At 42.5% G+C, this 14,532-nt stretch overlaps 1 protein-coding gene across 1 annotated transcript in view; it reads left to right on the forward strand.

The window, feature by feature from the left end:
- Positions 1-10,802: 10,802 nt before the first annotated feature.
- The window catches only part of LOC124619944 (beta-1,4-galactosyltransferase 4-like), a 64,579-nt gene continuing 60,849 nt past the window's right edge, over positions 10,803-14,532 (forward strand). Inside the window, exon 1 of the mRNA XM_047146605.1 lies at positions 10,803-11,528. Within this exon, the coding sequence (XP_047002561.1) occupies positions 10,803-11,528 (726 nt within the window). The remainder of the gene's footprint in view (positions 11,529-14,532) is intronic.

Genomic DNA, 14,532 nt, shown 5'->3' on the forward strand with positions numbered 1-14,532 from the left:
ACAGAGGTAAAGGCAGTAAATCCTGCTACTTCATAGTCACCATAATATCTCTTAAGTCAGTTGGATTGGGAGTGCAGTTCTCAACCCGTATCGACCTCTGTCAAGTTTGTGACAATCGCGTTATATCTATTTATATCAAACCTGTCAGGAACACTTGTAGATGGAGGTATACCCCTTTGTTGATCTGTCACCGTGGAAGGTTTAAAAATACTAGTTGTAATCAATTTGCTTTACAATCTATCCCATGCTTTCTTTCATTTACTGCTTGAAAGTATTATGTGGATGAGGCCGGCCTGAGCACCACTTCCACAACGAATAATTTTTATTTGACCTAAGTGTGTAGGACAAATACCGTACTCCATCCTCATACCGGAATAGGACGTCAGATGTTGTTTGATAAGATTTACAAGCTCGAAGCAGTTTCTTAGGGATGCGTTTGGTTGCACTACTGTCTTCATTTACGCTGCTACGATTACAGCTTGCATTGTTCCGTTTCTTATAATTATATTCGCGGGTCTTAGTTTTGAAATCATTGTGTTGACTCGGAGTTAGCTGGAGCTGATCTGCAGTGCTCCTTATTGTTAAGAAGTCAGTTCTTATAAAGATACTATGATGTTCTTTTATCCATGTTGTTGTGGTCTTCAGTCCAGACACTGTTTTGATGCAGCTCTCCACGCTACTCTATCCTGTGCAAGCTTCTTCATCTTCTAGTACCTACTGCAACCTACATCCTTCTGAATCTGTTTAGCGTACTAATCTCTTGGTCTCCCTCTACGATTTTTACCCTCCACGCTGCCCTCCAGTATTAAATTGGTGATCCCTTGATGCCAACCGATCTCTTCTTCTAGTTAAATTGTGCCACAAATTTCTCTTCTCTCCAATTCTATTCAATATCTCCTCATTAGTTATGTGATCTAGCCATCTAATCTTCAGCATTCTTCTGTAGCACCACATTTCGAAAGCTTCTATTCTCTTCTTGTCTAAACTATTTATCGTCCACGTTTCACTTCCATACATGGCTACAATCCATACAAATAGTTTCAGAAACGACTTCCTGGCACTTAAATCTATACTCGATGTTAACAAATTTCTCCTCTTCAGAAACACTTTCCTTGCAATTGCCAGTCTACATATTATGTCCTCACTTCTTCGACCATCATGAGTAATATTGCTCCCCAAACAGCAAAATTCACTTACTACGTTAAGCGTCTCATTTCCTAATCTAATTCCGGCAACATCACCAGATTTAATTCGACTACATTCCATTATCCTCGTTTTTCTTTTGTTGATGTTCATCTTATATCGTCCTTTCAAGACACTGTCCATTCCGTTCAGCTGCTCTTCCAGGTCGTTTGCTGTCTCTGACAGAATTACAATGTCATCAGCGAACCTCAAAGTTTTTATTTCTTTTCCATGGATTTTAATTCCTGCTCCGAATTTTTCATTTGTTTCCTTTACTGCTTGCTCAATATACAGATTGAATAACATCGGGGAGAGGTTACAACCCTGTCTCACTCCCTTCCCACCCACTGCTTCCCTTTCATGCCCCTCGACTCTTATAACTGCCATGTGGTTTCTGTACAAATTGTAAATAGCCTTTCGCTCCCTGTATTTTACCCCTGCCTCCTTCATAATTCGAAAGAGAGCATTTCAGTCAACATTGTGAAAAGCTTTCTCTAAGTCTACAAATGCTAGAAACGTAGGTTTGCCTTTCCTTAATCTATTTTCCAAGATAATTCGTAGGGGCAGTATTGCCTCGCGTGTTCCAACATTTCTACGGAATCCAAACAGATATTCCCCGAGGTCGGCTTCTACCAGTTTTTCCATTCGTGTGTAAGGAATTAGTGTTGGTATTTTGCAGCCGTGGCTTATTAAACTGATAGTTCGGTAATGTTCACATCTGTCAACACCTGCTTTCTTTGGGATTGGAATTGTTATCTTCTTCTTGAAGTCTGAGGGTATTTCGTCTGTCTCATAAATCTTGCTCACCAGATGGTAGAGTTTTGCCAGGACTGGCTCTCCCAAGGCTTATCCATAATAAACGGAATTCTGCACAAATTTTCTTTGTTCCTCTGAAGGTTTTCAATATTTACAGACTTTATCTGTTTTCTTTTAAATTTCGTCAAACTAGATTTGGATTACACGAGCATCATCGTAGTCTTGAATGTTTGCATTAAACAATAAATTGTATATCTGTTGCCCTGTAGCTCCGCTGTATAGATGGACGTTTGTCTTGGCATTGCAGTCGTTTTGTAAGCTCCAGTAGTAAAAATACTGAAGCCGCATCCCATTACTTTTTTCTGTTTCAGAACCGCTATAAATCGAATTACGAGAACGAATATCGGTTGAATTTCATAGTTTGTATGCTGTAACTTTTTCTTTAGAGCCTCAGTGGGCCAGTCTTCAAATCAGTCACGTACAGTTCTGAAAGCTACATTTTTTCCCCTTTGTTGTGTACTTTCATGTTTCTCAGAATTCCACTTTCGAGGTTTTGACGTTCATTTACTGTTCTTGCAGTAGTGTTGCAATACGCTCGTCCAATCAATGGCAAACCTTTGGTACGTGTAAGACTGATGCCAGTCTCTGAAAAGTTGCAACAGATGTCGGCGCCGCTCTCAGATGATGCTCTTAGTGACTTATCAGGTACTGGCGCAAGATCGCAAAGGCGGTCGATTTACTAGCAGGAAAACGACGCGTAGTATCGGATAAGAGTTGTTTCTAAGTTTTGGCACTTTTTGAGGCACCTGTCGGGCCACAGAAATGTGACCTGTGGGGGAAAAACATTGCTCACTCGCTTTTGAACCACAATAAACATGCGTTTCTGTGTGGTGACAAGTTACCTGTTCCTAGTAAGTTTTTCAGTGGCACCAACTTAACATTGAGGTGCTATGTTTCGTATGCAAGTAAGGAATATTACTTTTTATTGTGGTCTAGATACACACGGTATTATTCTGTATACGGAAGGCTATAACAATGTCCAGCGAAAGAAATAGCCATGGGAGTGTTCAGCTACCACAAAAGTACGTTCGAGCTGTATCAGACAAAACAATTTCGGGTTGTAACGTACTGGGCAAAATAAACACCTTAAAATTCTAAACCTTTGCATGGAAAAGCCACGATATAAAATAGATGAAAATAGCATGAAGGAAGCAGTGGAAATAGACTTCCGGAAGTGACGAACTGGGAAGGGAGTGAGAAACACTCATTACCAAGAAGTACCTTTTAGTCACATATTTAATGCTTTACGGAAAGCAAGGAGCCTACGCAGCCTCTTAGTTACTTTTTCCGAGAACATACAGTGAGCAACAACACAAAATACTGTGGGATCAATGAAACTTTCGAATCAGGTGAAATGTTTCACTAAACGTTAAACAGTTCTGCTCAGAACTGTAAATGAATAATTTTATTATGAATTTTCGCTTATTTGAGCCAACTTTCTCCAGACATGGAAACATAGAACTAGGAGGAGTAACTCGTACTTACTTCATTGTAAAGTTTATTACCATGTGTACTGAGGGAGGTGGCGCAGTTGTTAGCACACTGGACTCGCATTTGGAAGAACGACGGTTCAAAAGCGCGTCCGGCCATCCTGATTTAGGTTTTCCGTGATTTCCCTACATTGCTTCAGGGAAATGCCGGGATGGTTCCTTTGAAAGTTCCATCTTCCTTCCTCATCCTTCTCTAATCCTTTGGGACCTATGGCCTAGCTCTTTGGTTCTCTACCCGCAAATCAAGCAACTTATACAGTCATTTATTGTCCAATGAAAACTTCTTTGGAACAGAAATGACTTTCCTGCATGTTGCAGTTTCATGTCCGACACTATCAGCCAGAAATTTAAACGATAAAAAGACCAATGGGTGGGAAAAATATTAAATATTCAATGACTATATCTTCTTACGACAATGAGTTTTATAATTTTACTAGTTGAGTGCCTGGCGTTGTCCGAGTACGTATTCATTCTCCTCCTTCCCCCTCTCTCCCACTCTCTCCAACTCCTCCTCCCCACTCCCTATTCATCTCCTTAACCGCCTCTCTCCATCCACCTCCTCCACCCACTCCCCACTTTCTGTCCATCTCCTGCTGTCCTTCTCTCTGTCAATCTTCTTATTCCTCCCTTTGTCCAATTGCTCCTCCACCTCCGTCAGTCTCATCCCACCCTCTTTCCTTCTCATCTCGTCCTCCTCCCTCTTGCTGTTCATCTCCTCCACTCTCTTTTGTCTGTCCGTCTCCTCCTCTTTCGTTTCGTTGGCCGTTTACTGCTCCCCCTCTCTCTGTCAATCTTCTTATTCCTCCCTTTGTCCAATTGCTCCTCCTCCTCTGTCAGTCTCATCCTACCCTCTTTCCTTCTCATCTCCTCCTCCTCCCTCTTGCTGTTCGTCTCCTCCACTCTCTTTTGTCTGTCCGTCTCCTCCTCTTTCGTTTCTTTGGCCGTTTACTGCTCCCCCTCTCTCTGTCAATCTTCTTATTCCTCCCTTTGTCCAATTGCTCCTCCACCTCCGTCAGTCTCATCCCACCCTCTTTCCTTCTCATCTCCTCCTCCTCCCTCTTGCTGTTCGTCTCCTCCGCTCTCTCTTGTCTGTCCGTCTCCTCCTCTTTCGTTTCTTTGTCCGTTTACTGATCCCCCTCTCTCTGTCAATCTTCTTATTCCTCCCTTTGTCCAATTGCTCCTCCTCCTCTGTCAGTCTCATCCTACCCTCTTTCCTTCTCATCTCCTCCTCCTCCCTCTTGCTGTTCGTTTCCTCCACTCTCTTCTGTCTGTCCGTCTCCTCCTCTTTCGTTTCTTTGTCCGTTTACTGCTCCCCCTCTCTCTGTCAATCTCGTCCTCCTCCCTCGCTTTGCCCTCCTTCCTCCCGTCTGTCCATCTCCTGCTCTTTCCTTTGTCCATCTCCTCGTTCCCCCTATCCGTGCCCTCCTCTTTTTCCCTCTCTGTCCATCTCGTCCTAGACCCTTCCCTGTCCGTATTATCACCTCCACCTTTCGACTGAAATCATTCCAAGAGCTTACCTGTGCTTTGTCTATGTACGTGCATGTCATAAATATTTCACATATATTTAAAATATTTCACACATATTTGTAGACGTATTTCACCTGTATCTCTAGCGAAATTCACCCTACAGTTTCATTTTCACGCAGCTCAATGTTTACGACCTCGTATCTTCTGAACTATGAAAAAATGGTTCAAATGGCTCTGAGCACTATGGGACTTAACTTCTGAGGTCATCAGTCCTCTAGAACTTAGAACTACCTAAACCTAACTAACCTAACGACATCACACACATCCATGCCCGAGGCAGGATTCGAACCTGCAACCGTACTACTCCGGCCGGCCTGAATTATGAGTCACAAAATGATGTAATTTGCACATACAGCCAAAGGCATATGTGTCTACTGCATGTTAAATGTGCTGTGAATAGAATTAGTTGTAAAGAAGTAATAAATAAAAACGGCATGCGTGATACAGCACTTTTTCACGCATTCCAATGTTTATGAGGTCGACTTATGTGAAGCAATAGTAAGGTAACAGTTTACAAACAAAATACTGAGTGCGGAAGATAGTGCTGAATATCGAGTATAAAAGTACTGAAATATGTTTATTTGGGGGACCGCATTCTGGCTCTGGGTTACCCAGAGGCCAGTGGCATAGGCCTCGATTGGCCGCCATATTCTCCGGATGTGAACACATGCGACTCCTTTTTGTTGGGCTATATTAAAGAGAAGGTGTACAGCAATAACCTCACAATCAGTGCTGAGCTAAAAACAACCATTCAGGAGGTCGTCGACAGAATCGATTTGCCGACACTTCAGCGGGACGTGCAGAATTTCGTCTGCGCCACATCATCGCCGATGATGGCACGCATATCGAACATATAATAATCTAAATCCGAATATCTGCAGTGACGTTTACACGCTGAATAAAGTATGTACATTCCCTAGTTTATAACTAATTTACGTTTGTTTTCATATAGTTCAATAACTGTCGCCCTCTATGTTTGGATATGTATTCTTTGGATACAAAAAATGCTTAAAAATGTTCAAATGTGTGTGAAATATTATGGGACTCAACTGCTAAGGTCATCAGTCCCTAAGGGTACACACTACTGAACCTAAATTATCCTAAGGACAAACACACACACCCATGCCCGAGGGAAGACTAGAACTTCCGTCGGGACCAGCCGTAAGCCCTGACTGCAGCACCTTAGACCGCTCGGCTAACCCCGCGCATAAGTTTAAAGATCGTATCACTTCCACATCTCGTGCTTCACTGTACATACACAAATTGAGAGGAGGGCACAGTTGTCATATCCAGTTCTAATTCCGGCAGCACGTACCGCATTCGTCCGACAAAGCAACGGCTCCGAGTACGATCGCAACTGTGGTTGACTCTGCCTCCCCACGGACGCGCCGCACTGTACACGTTGAAGTCGAATCCTTCGTCACATAGAAGGGAACCAGACGATGAACACTCGAAACATTTCCCATGCCATGGGCTCCTGCAAAGTAAACATTGTGTAAGTAGGCTGGTTAGGTTTTTTTATTGGTAACGCCAACTCTGTATGAAAATCACTGGCTGTGCTGTGTGCAGTCTGTGGCTGCTTTGCATTGTTGTAATACTCGCCATTGTAGTGTTTGGCAGCGGCAGCTGGATGTGAACAGCGCGTAGCGTTGCGCAGTTGGAGGTGAGCCGCCAGCAGTGGTGGATGTGGGGAGAGAGATGGCGGAGGTTTGTAATTTGTCATGAACTGCTATATTTATATATGATGATATCAAGGTAAATACATTGTTCGTTCTCTATTAATATCTTTCATTTGCTAACTATCCCTATCAGTAGTTAGTGCCTTCAGTAGTTTCAATCTTTTATTTTGCTGGCAGTAGTGGCGCTCGCTGTATTGCAGTAGCTTGAGTAGCGAAGATTTTTGTGAGGTAAGTGATTTGTGAAAGGTATAGGTTAATGTTAGTCAGGGCCATTCTTTTGCAGGGATCTTTGATAGTCAGATTGCGTTGCGCTAAAAATATTTTATGTCAGTTTAAGCACAGTCATGTATAAATTGTTCAAAGGGGAAGTTTCATATGGATCCTCAGGGGGGTACATGCTTACTTTGTGTACCATGTGTTTGGCAAACACAAGGAACCCTAGCTAATATGGTATTTGCTTATACAACTTTACACATCGGTACCATATTTCTCTAAAACATAAATTACACAGCTATCTGATCATTTAACTGAGAGATAAACATGTTTTTTACTACGTCAGTGACACATGTTTACGTAATTACACCGTTGGATAACTTCACACATACGAAATTGTATTTTGTCTGTACTGTGTGAACTCTTCATATTTTTTTGGAACCATTGTGATAATATGAGAGCTTTGAATGATGTATTTGGTATGAGATCATGATTTTTAAAGTACGTTTGAGGTAGATGACACTATTGAAATGAGCAGAGAATTTTTTTTAGGTTTTGAAATTATTGGAGGAAGCTACGACGATTTTGAGAGTTGACTGAGATGTTATGATATTATTACGACGACGATGTGTACTGTGCTGTTGAGATATGTTTATGATCAATAAGATGATGCTACCGTATATGAGGAATCAGAAGTATGTTGGAAACCAAGAAGCGTCTTTAAGAGTTATGAAATGTGCGTAAATGCGTGACTGTATCACAATGCTGACGAATATTTTATTTGGACACTTATATTTATAGGGTTTTGTTTCTACACATTTGCAACGCAAATTCTCGACCCGTGAAATTTTGTATATGAGACTGTCACAGTAGCGGAAAGTGCTGTCATAAATATTTCCGTATGAAAGTTAAATGACGACCAGCACGTAATGCGTCGTGGGCACGCAGCTGTGTCAAACGCCGGGAGAACAAGTCATTAGTGAGTGCCCCATCAGAAGCACAGGTAGAATAAAAGAAAGGGGAGGCCATTGTCCTCGCTATTGACATTTCCTTGTTGAAAGCATACTGTGGAGCTCGTAATTTATGATATTTACTGAAATGCCTAATGAAATGACGAGAAATATTTTTACATCTGCACACCTGATTACGACAAGCGTCTTTCTACGAGAGTTGAGAGAATTTCTACTAACTTACGAAATGTCACATGACTATTGAATGATATTTTTATGCTTAGGTTTGCGTAATTGCTTATTTCATTTGATACCTGTTTTCCAGCTGTGTTACAGCATTAGTTTTATAAAATAAACTTAGATGCATTTGCTAATGTGAACACTTTCTGTCAACAGATCTATTAAATGATAATTTTGTAATCCACATTCTTTAAAAAAAGGAGCACTTGGAAAGGAAAGAACAATAAGAAGGGACTAGTAACAGTAACTGGACACATAATTTTCTTTTCAAGTACATGGTAATATTTCTTTTACAATAAGTTGTTGTGGTGCACCACTTTAATTACTTAGACATTAAGATGTGATTATACATTTCCCTTATCTGCATTGTTATCTTTAGTGTACCATTTTTTCTGCTTGAGCTATGTCATGTTTAGATATAAGCTGCTGTTTGCCAGGCATAGTGCTACTGAACTTTAATTTGTGTTACTCTGCTAAGCCAGATTTATTTTTTTGTTTGCTGTGCATTGCCTCATATTAGTTGTAATGTTGAATTGCTTGGTAATTTAGATTTACTGTAGCTTGCTTTGCGATTTACCATTTTTTTCATTGCTGTTTATATTAATTGTTTTATGTGATGCTGCATTGCCTCGTCCCTTAGTTTAGCATCTGAGCTCAGTAGATTTAAGGTAGCTTAAGAGGGGGTAGACTATATGAGAAACTGACTATGGAGAATAGGTAAAGAATGCATGCGAAGTTATATAAAAAAGATTTGGGCCCAAATGAGTATTGTACAATCAGAAATAATTATTTTGAAAGAAATATGAACAGAATACAGAAAGCAGGCTTAGATAGGACTTTTTGGGAATAATGATGAACAAAGGGAGATCTCCATTTAAAATACTGCAGTAAAACAAACCCTGTCCTTTCCCTTTTGTGTTATCCCACTATATGTTTGTGTACCCTTGTGTATTTGTTTTCTTCCTGTCTCTGTGTACTGTTTCATAGAACTTTTTTCTCTTATAATACTAAGTTACATTCACTATGATGAGGAATACTGTTATCCTCAAATACAATTGGCATTAATAATGTGTTATTTACTTTGTAAAGATGTTTAGACATTATTTATTCTGTTTTGTGTTAATGCTCATGTGTGAAGTTGATGTTTCGAAAGTTACTCTGATCTTTTATGTATGTACTTATGTCATAATTCCTGTAACACTGATGTAAATGTTATTTCGATTCTTTTCTAAAGCCCATATTACTACAAATGTTATCTGTATTATTATGTTTTTAATGATGTATTTTGTACCTTTGTAATTGTATTCTTATGTTATAAAATTGTAATTGTCACCAGTTCATGATATTATTAACTTGTTAGTTCCATTTCACTGCACACGTTTCTGTTGGTCATTGTATATGGACAATATGTGAGAAGTAGGGACTGTTAGTGTTTGCACGTGTGTTAATAATTCAGCAAGGGACTGGATAACAGCATTGCTGGTTCTAAGGACAATTTCAAAAACTTTGTGAGTGCACAAGTGGTGGTTTATGGACTTGCTATATTATCCGCAAGACTCTTCAATGGTGATTGTGCACCTGGACAGTCACAACAGATGGCTGCTGGCTATCTATACAAGGACTACAGTGGGTCTACATCTTTGATGATCCATCAATACCATTATTTCTACAAGGACTGCAGTGGGTCTGCGCCTCTGGTGGCCCACCAGTACCGTAATCTCTACCAGGACTACAGTGGGTCTACTCTGTGATGACCTACCTACCAATATTCTTCAAAACTTCGACTGACTCTGCTGTGGGTTTGCTCTGTTGTGGCCCATTACCTGTCTGCATGTCAAGAGTCAGCACTGTCTCTCCGTTGGAAGGACAACACTACTTCTTCAAGACTGCATGGAAATCCACTACTTCCTTGTGCATTTTCTTCTACTGCTCAGACTTTGAGAAAAACACTACTATTTTACCGTAATGAACGATCAGGACTGTCTTTATGGACTGTGAGAAAATTTGAGCTTTTGACCAACATTGTATCAATAAGTGTGTGCATTTGATTTCTTTGTTATTGTAATTATGAAAAATTTTTTCAAATCTGTATTGGCCACTGCCCAATCCAATCTGTAAAATTTTTTGTGGGGAGCATGGGGGCTATGTAAGTAGGCTGGTTAGGTATTTTTATTGGTAACGCCAACTCTGTATGAAAATCACTGGCTGTGCTGTGTGCAGTCTGTGGCTGCTTTGCATTGTTGTAATACTCGCCATTGTAGTGTTGGGCAGCGGCAGCTGGATGTGAACAGCGCGTAGCGTTGCGCAGTTGGAGGTGAGCCGCCAGCAGTGGTGGATGTGGGGAGAGAGATGGCGGAGGTTTGTAATTTGTCATGAACTGCTATATTTATATATGATGATATCAAGGTAAATACATTGTTCGTTCTCTATTAATATCTTTCATTTGCTAACTATCCCTATCAGTAGTTAGTGCCTTCAGTAGTTTGAATCTTTTATTTAGCTGGCAGTAGTGGCGCTCGCTGTATTGCAGTAGCTTGAGTAGCGAAGATTTTTGTGAGGTAAGTGATTTGTGAAAGGTATAGGTTAATGTTAGTCAGGGCCATTCTTTTGCAGGGATCTTTGATAGTCAGACTGCGTTGCGCTAAAAATATTTTATGTCAGTTTAAGCACAGTCATGTATAAATTGTTCAAAGGGGAAGTTTCATATGGTTGTTATTGCAGTGGTGCTGATTTTCTGTGTTATATATTTGCTTCATCCAGGACGCTTTGCTTGTTATTATTCATATATTAATGATGATGAAATTGTCAGTTCTCTGGGAATCTCACCTGCTGCAGTCAAGGTGGCGGAAGATTATGGCATGCCACTTTGTTCTGTAACCTTCAATAGTTCAGTTACTGAAGTGCATTACCCTATACAAAATACTGACCTAAATGATGGCACAGTATTTGCCAAAACACTAAATATAACTGATGGAGGTGAATGGAAACCACAGAAATGTGTTTCAAAATTCAGTGTTGCTGTTGTTGTTCCATACCGCAACCGTAGTAGCCAGCTACAAATTTTTCTGAAATACATGCATCCATTTCTTCAGAACCAGTTGTTGAGCTACCAGATATTTGTTGTGGAACAGGCACTGGATGGAGCATTTAACAGAGCAAAGTTGCTCAACGTAGGCTTTGTGGAAGCTATGAAGATACGGCCTTTTCATTGCTTTATTTTCCATGACGTGGACTTGATTCCTCAGAAGGACAACAACATATATGCATGCACTTCTCAGCCACGACACATGTCATCATGCGTGAATACTTTCCGTTACCATTTGCCATATGAGGAACTATTTGGTGGAGCTGTTGCAATACTTCAGAATCAGTTTGAGGTAGTGAATGGATTTTCCAACAACTTTTATGGCTGGGAGTGTTGGCGCGCTCCTGTAATCCAAGCTACTGGGAGGCCGTTGTGTGGGCGAGATCTGCGGTACAACTGCAGGTTCGGCCGTTTCGTGAGCTCAGAGGCGTCCGCGGTGCCTTCGTCGACCTGTGGACTCTACCAAGATGACAGTGCAGAGAACTTCGGCGAATCGTCGACCCAGAGCTACAGAAGACGCAACTCACGCTCGGGAAACCGCAGCAGCCATATGAAACTTCCCCTTTGAACAATTTATACATGACTGTGCTTAAACTGACATAAAATATTTTTAGCGCAACGCAGTCTGACTATCAAAGATCCCTGCAAAAGAATGGCCCTGACTAACATTAACCTATACCTTTCACAAATCACTTACCTCACAAAAATCTTCGCTACTCAAGCTACTGCAATACAGCGAGCGCCACTACTGCCAGCTAAATAAAAGATTCAAACTACTGAAGGCCCTAACTACTGATAGGGATAGTTAGCAAATGAAAGATATTAATAGAGAACGAACAATGTATTTACCTTGATATCATCATATATAAATATAGCAGTTCATGACAAATTACAAACCTCCGCCATCTCTCTCCCCACATCCACCACTGCTGGCGGCTCACCTCCAACTGCGCAACGCTACGCGCTGTTCACATCCAGCTGCCGCTGCCCAACACTACAATGGCGAGTATTACAACAATGCAAAGCAGCCACAGACTGCACACAGCACAGCCAGATTTTCATACAGAGTTGGCGTTACCAATAAAAAAACCTAACCAGCCTACTTACAATTGTCTCCGCTGTGTGCGTAGCGCGAAGTGGGAGATTTGAAAGCCATCCGACCTTCAAACTTATTTTACACTACTGGCCATTAAAATTGCTCCACCACGAAGAGGACGTGGTACAGACGCTAAATTTAACCGATAGGAAGAAGATTCTGTGATATGCAAATGAGTAGCTTTTGAGAGCATTCACACTAAGTTGGCGCCGGTGACGCCACGCACAACGTGCTGACATGAGGAAAGTTTCCAACCGATTTCTCATACAGAAACAAAAGTTGACCGGCGTTGCCTGGTAAAACGTTGCTGTGATGGGTCGTGTAAGGAGGAGAAATGCGTACCAAAACTTTGGTAAAGGTCGGATTGTAGCCTATCGCGATTACGGTTTATCGGATCGCGACATTGCTGCTCGCGTTGGTCGCGACACAATGACTGTTAGCAGAATATGGAATCGGTGGGTTCAGGAGGGTAATACGGAAAGCCGTGCTGGATCCCAACGGCCTCGTATCACTAGCAGTCGAGATGACAGACATCTTATCCGCGTGGCTGTAACGGATCGTGCAGCCACGTCTCGAGCCCTTAGTCAACAGATGAGGACGTTTGTAAAACAACAACTATCTGCACCAACAGCTCGACGGCGTTTGCTGCAGCGTGGAATATTAACTCGGAGATCATGGCTGCGGTTACCCCTGACGCTGCATCACAGACAGGAGCGCCTGCGATGGTGTACTCGGCGAGGAACCTGGGTGCACGAATGGCAAAACGTCATATTTTCGGATGAATCCAGGTTCTGTTTACAGCAGCATGATGGTAGCATCCATCTTTGGCGACATTGCGGTGAACGCACATTGTAAGCGTGTATTCGTCATCGCCATACTGGCGTATCTCCCGGCGTGATGGTATGGGGTGCCAATGGTTACACGTCTCGGTCACCTCTTGTTCTCATTGACGGCACTTTGAACAGTGGACGTTACATTTCAGATGTGTTACGACTCGTTGCTCTACCCTTCATTCGATCCCTGCGAAACCCTACATTTCAGCAGGATAATGCACGACCGCATGTTGCAGGTCCTGTACGGGCCTTTCTGGATACAGAAAATGTTCAATTGCTGCCCTGGCCAGCAAATTCTCCAGATCTCTCACCAATTGAAAACGTCTGGTCAATGGTGGCCGAGCAACTGCCTCGTCACAATACGCCAGTCACTACTCTTGATGAACTGTGGTATCGTGTTGAAGCTGCATGGGCAGCTGTACCTGTATACGCCATCCAAGCTCTGCTTGACTCAATGTCCAAGCGTATCAAGGCCGTTATTACGGCCAGAGCTGGTTGTTCTGGGTAATGTATTCTCACGATCTATGCACAGAGAGGATTTTGTTTCTGAATCCACTAAAATTGTTCCTACCATTATTCTCCACATTCTGAGTGGTTCCTTCACCGTAGAGGCGGAATGGGCAATTTCCGTCAGCCGTCTGCAGTGAGATGTATTTAGAAGCCGCTGCTGGTGACGCCCGCGGTTCGCTTATCTCCCGGCGAAACCTACCAGTTTAGAGTTTGGCGAAAGCTTCAGAGTCATGCGTTAAAGAAGAACAGCGCTGGCCGTTCTCCAGAAAGAAGTGCACCACTTTAAGAAACCCATTAGTCCGTCCGACGCTCGACGCTGGCGGACTATTTCGATTCCCGGCGTGGCGCCGCGGAATGCCAACTGGCCGCACACAGTAGGGGCTTCTGTCTGCGCGGCGAGCCGCGTCTGCCGATCTGATGACCCTCCCTAGGACCCCACCACCTGGGCGCTGGTCACTGCTGGAGACAGCGGCCGCTGACTCTGAGTCATGCTGGGAGATAACACACCTCGTCGGCCCGCCGTAGTGGCTGCAGCATTCGTGTGACGTGGCACGCTAACCAACAATCTACGTGTTGAGTAATGCCGCTTGAAGAGATCTCGGAAACACATTTTGGGCTTTGCGGGTTGGGAGGGGGGGGGGGGGGAGGAGGCGGAATTATACAGGTGGTCGACAGAATCTGGTTTATATACCAGAGACTTATTGGACCCCTCCCCCTCGCCCCCCCCCCCCCTCGCCTTCTACGCGCACTGCCCTCACTTTTAGTTTGTTTTCGACTCAACGTTTCATATTTTTCATACATATTATTGTTAGGTTCAAATGGTTCAAATGGCTCTGAACGCTATGGGACTTTGCTTCTGAGGTCATCAGTCCCCTAGAACTTAGAACTAGCAACCTCTTGAATCAAAAAAT

The sequence above is a fragment of the Schistocerca americana genome, chromosome 6 (genome assembly GCF_021461395.2).
Source record: "Schistocerca americana isolate TAMUIC-IGC-003095 chromosome 6, iqSchAmer2.1, whole genome shotgun sequence".
NCBI classification, from domain to species: domain Eukaryota; kingdom Metazoa; phylum Arthropoda; class Insecta; order Orthoptera; family Acrididae; genus Schistocerca; species Schistocerca americana.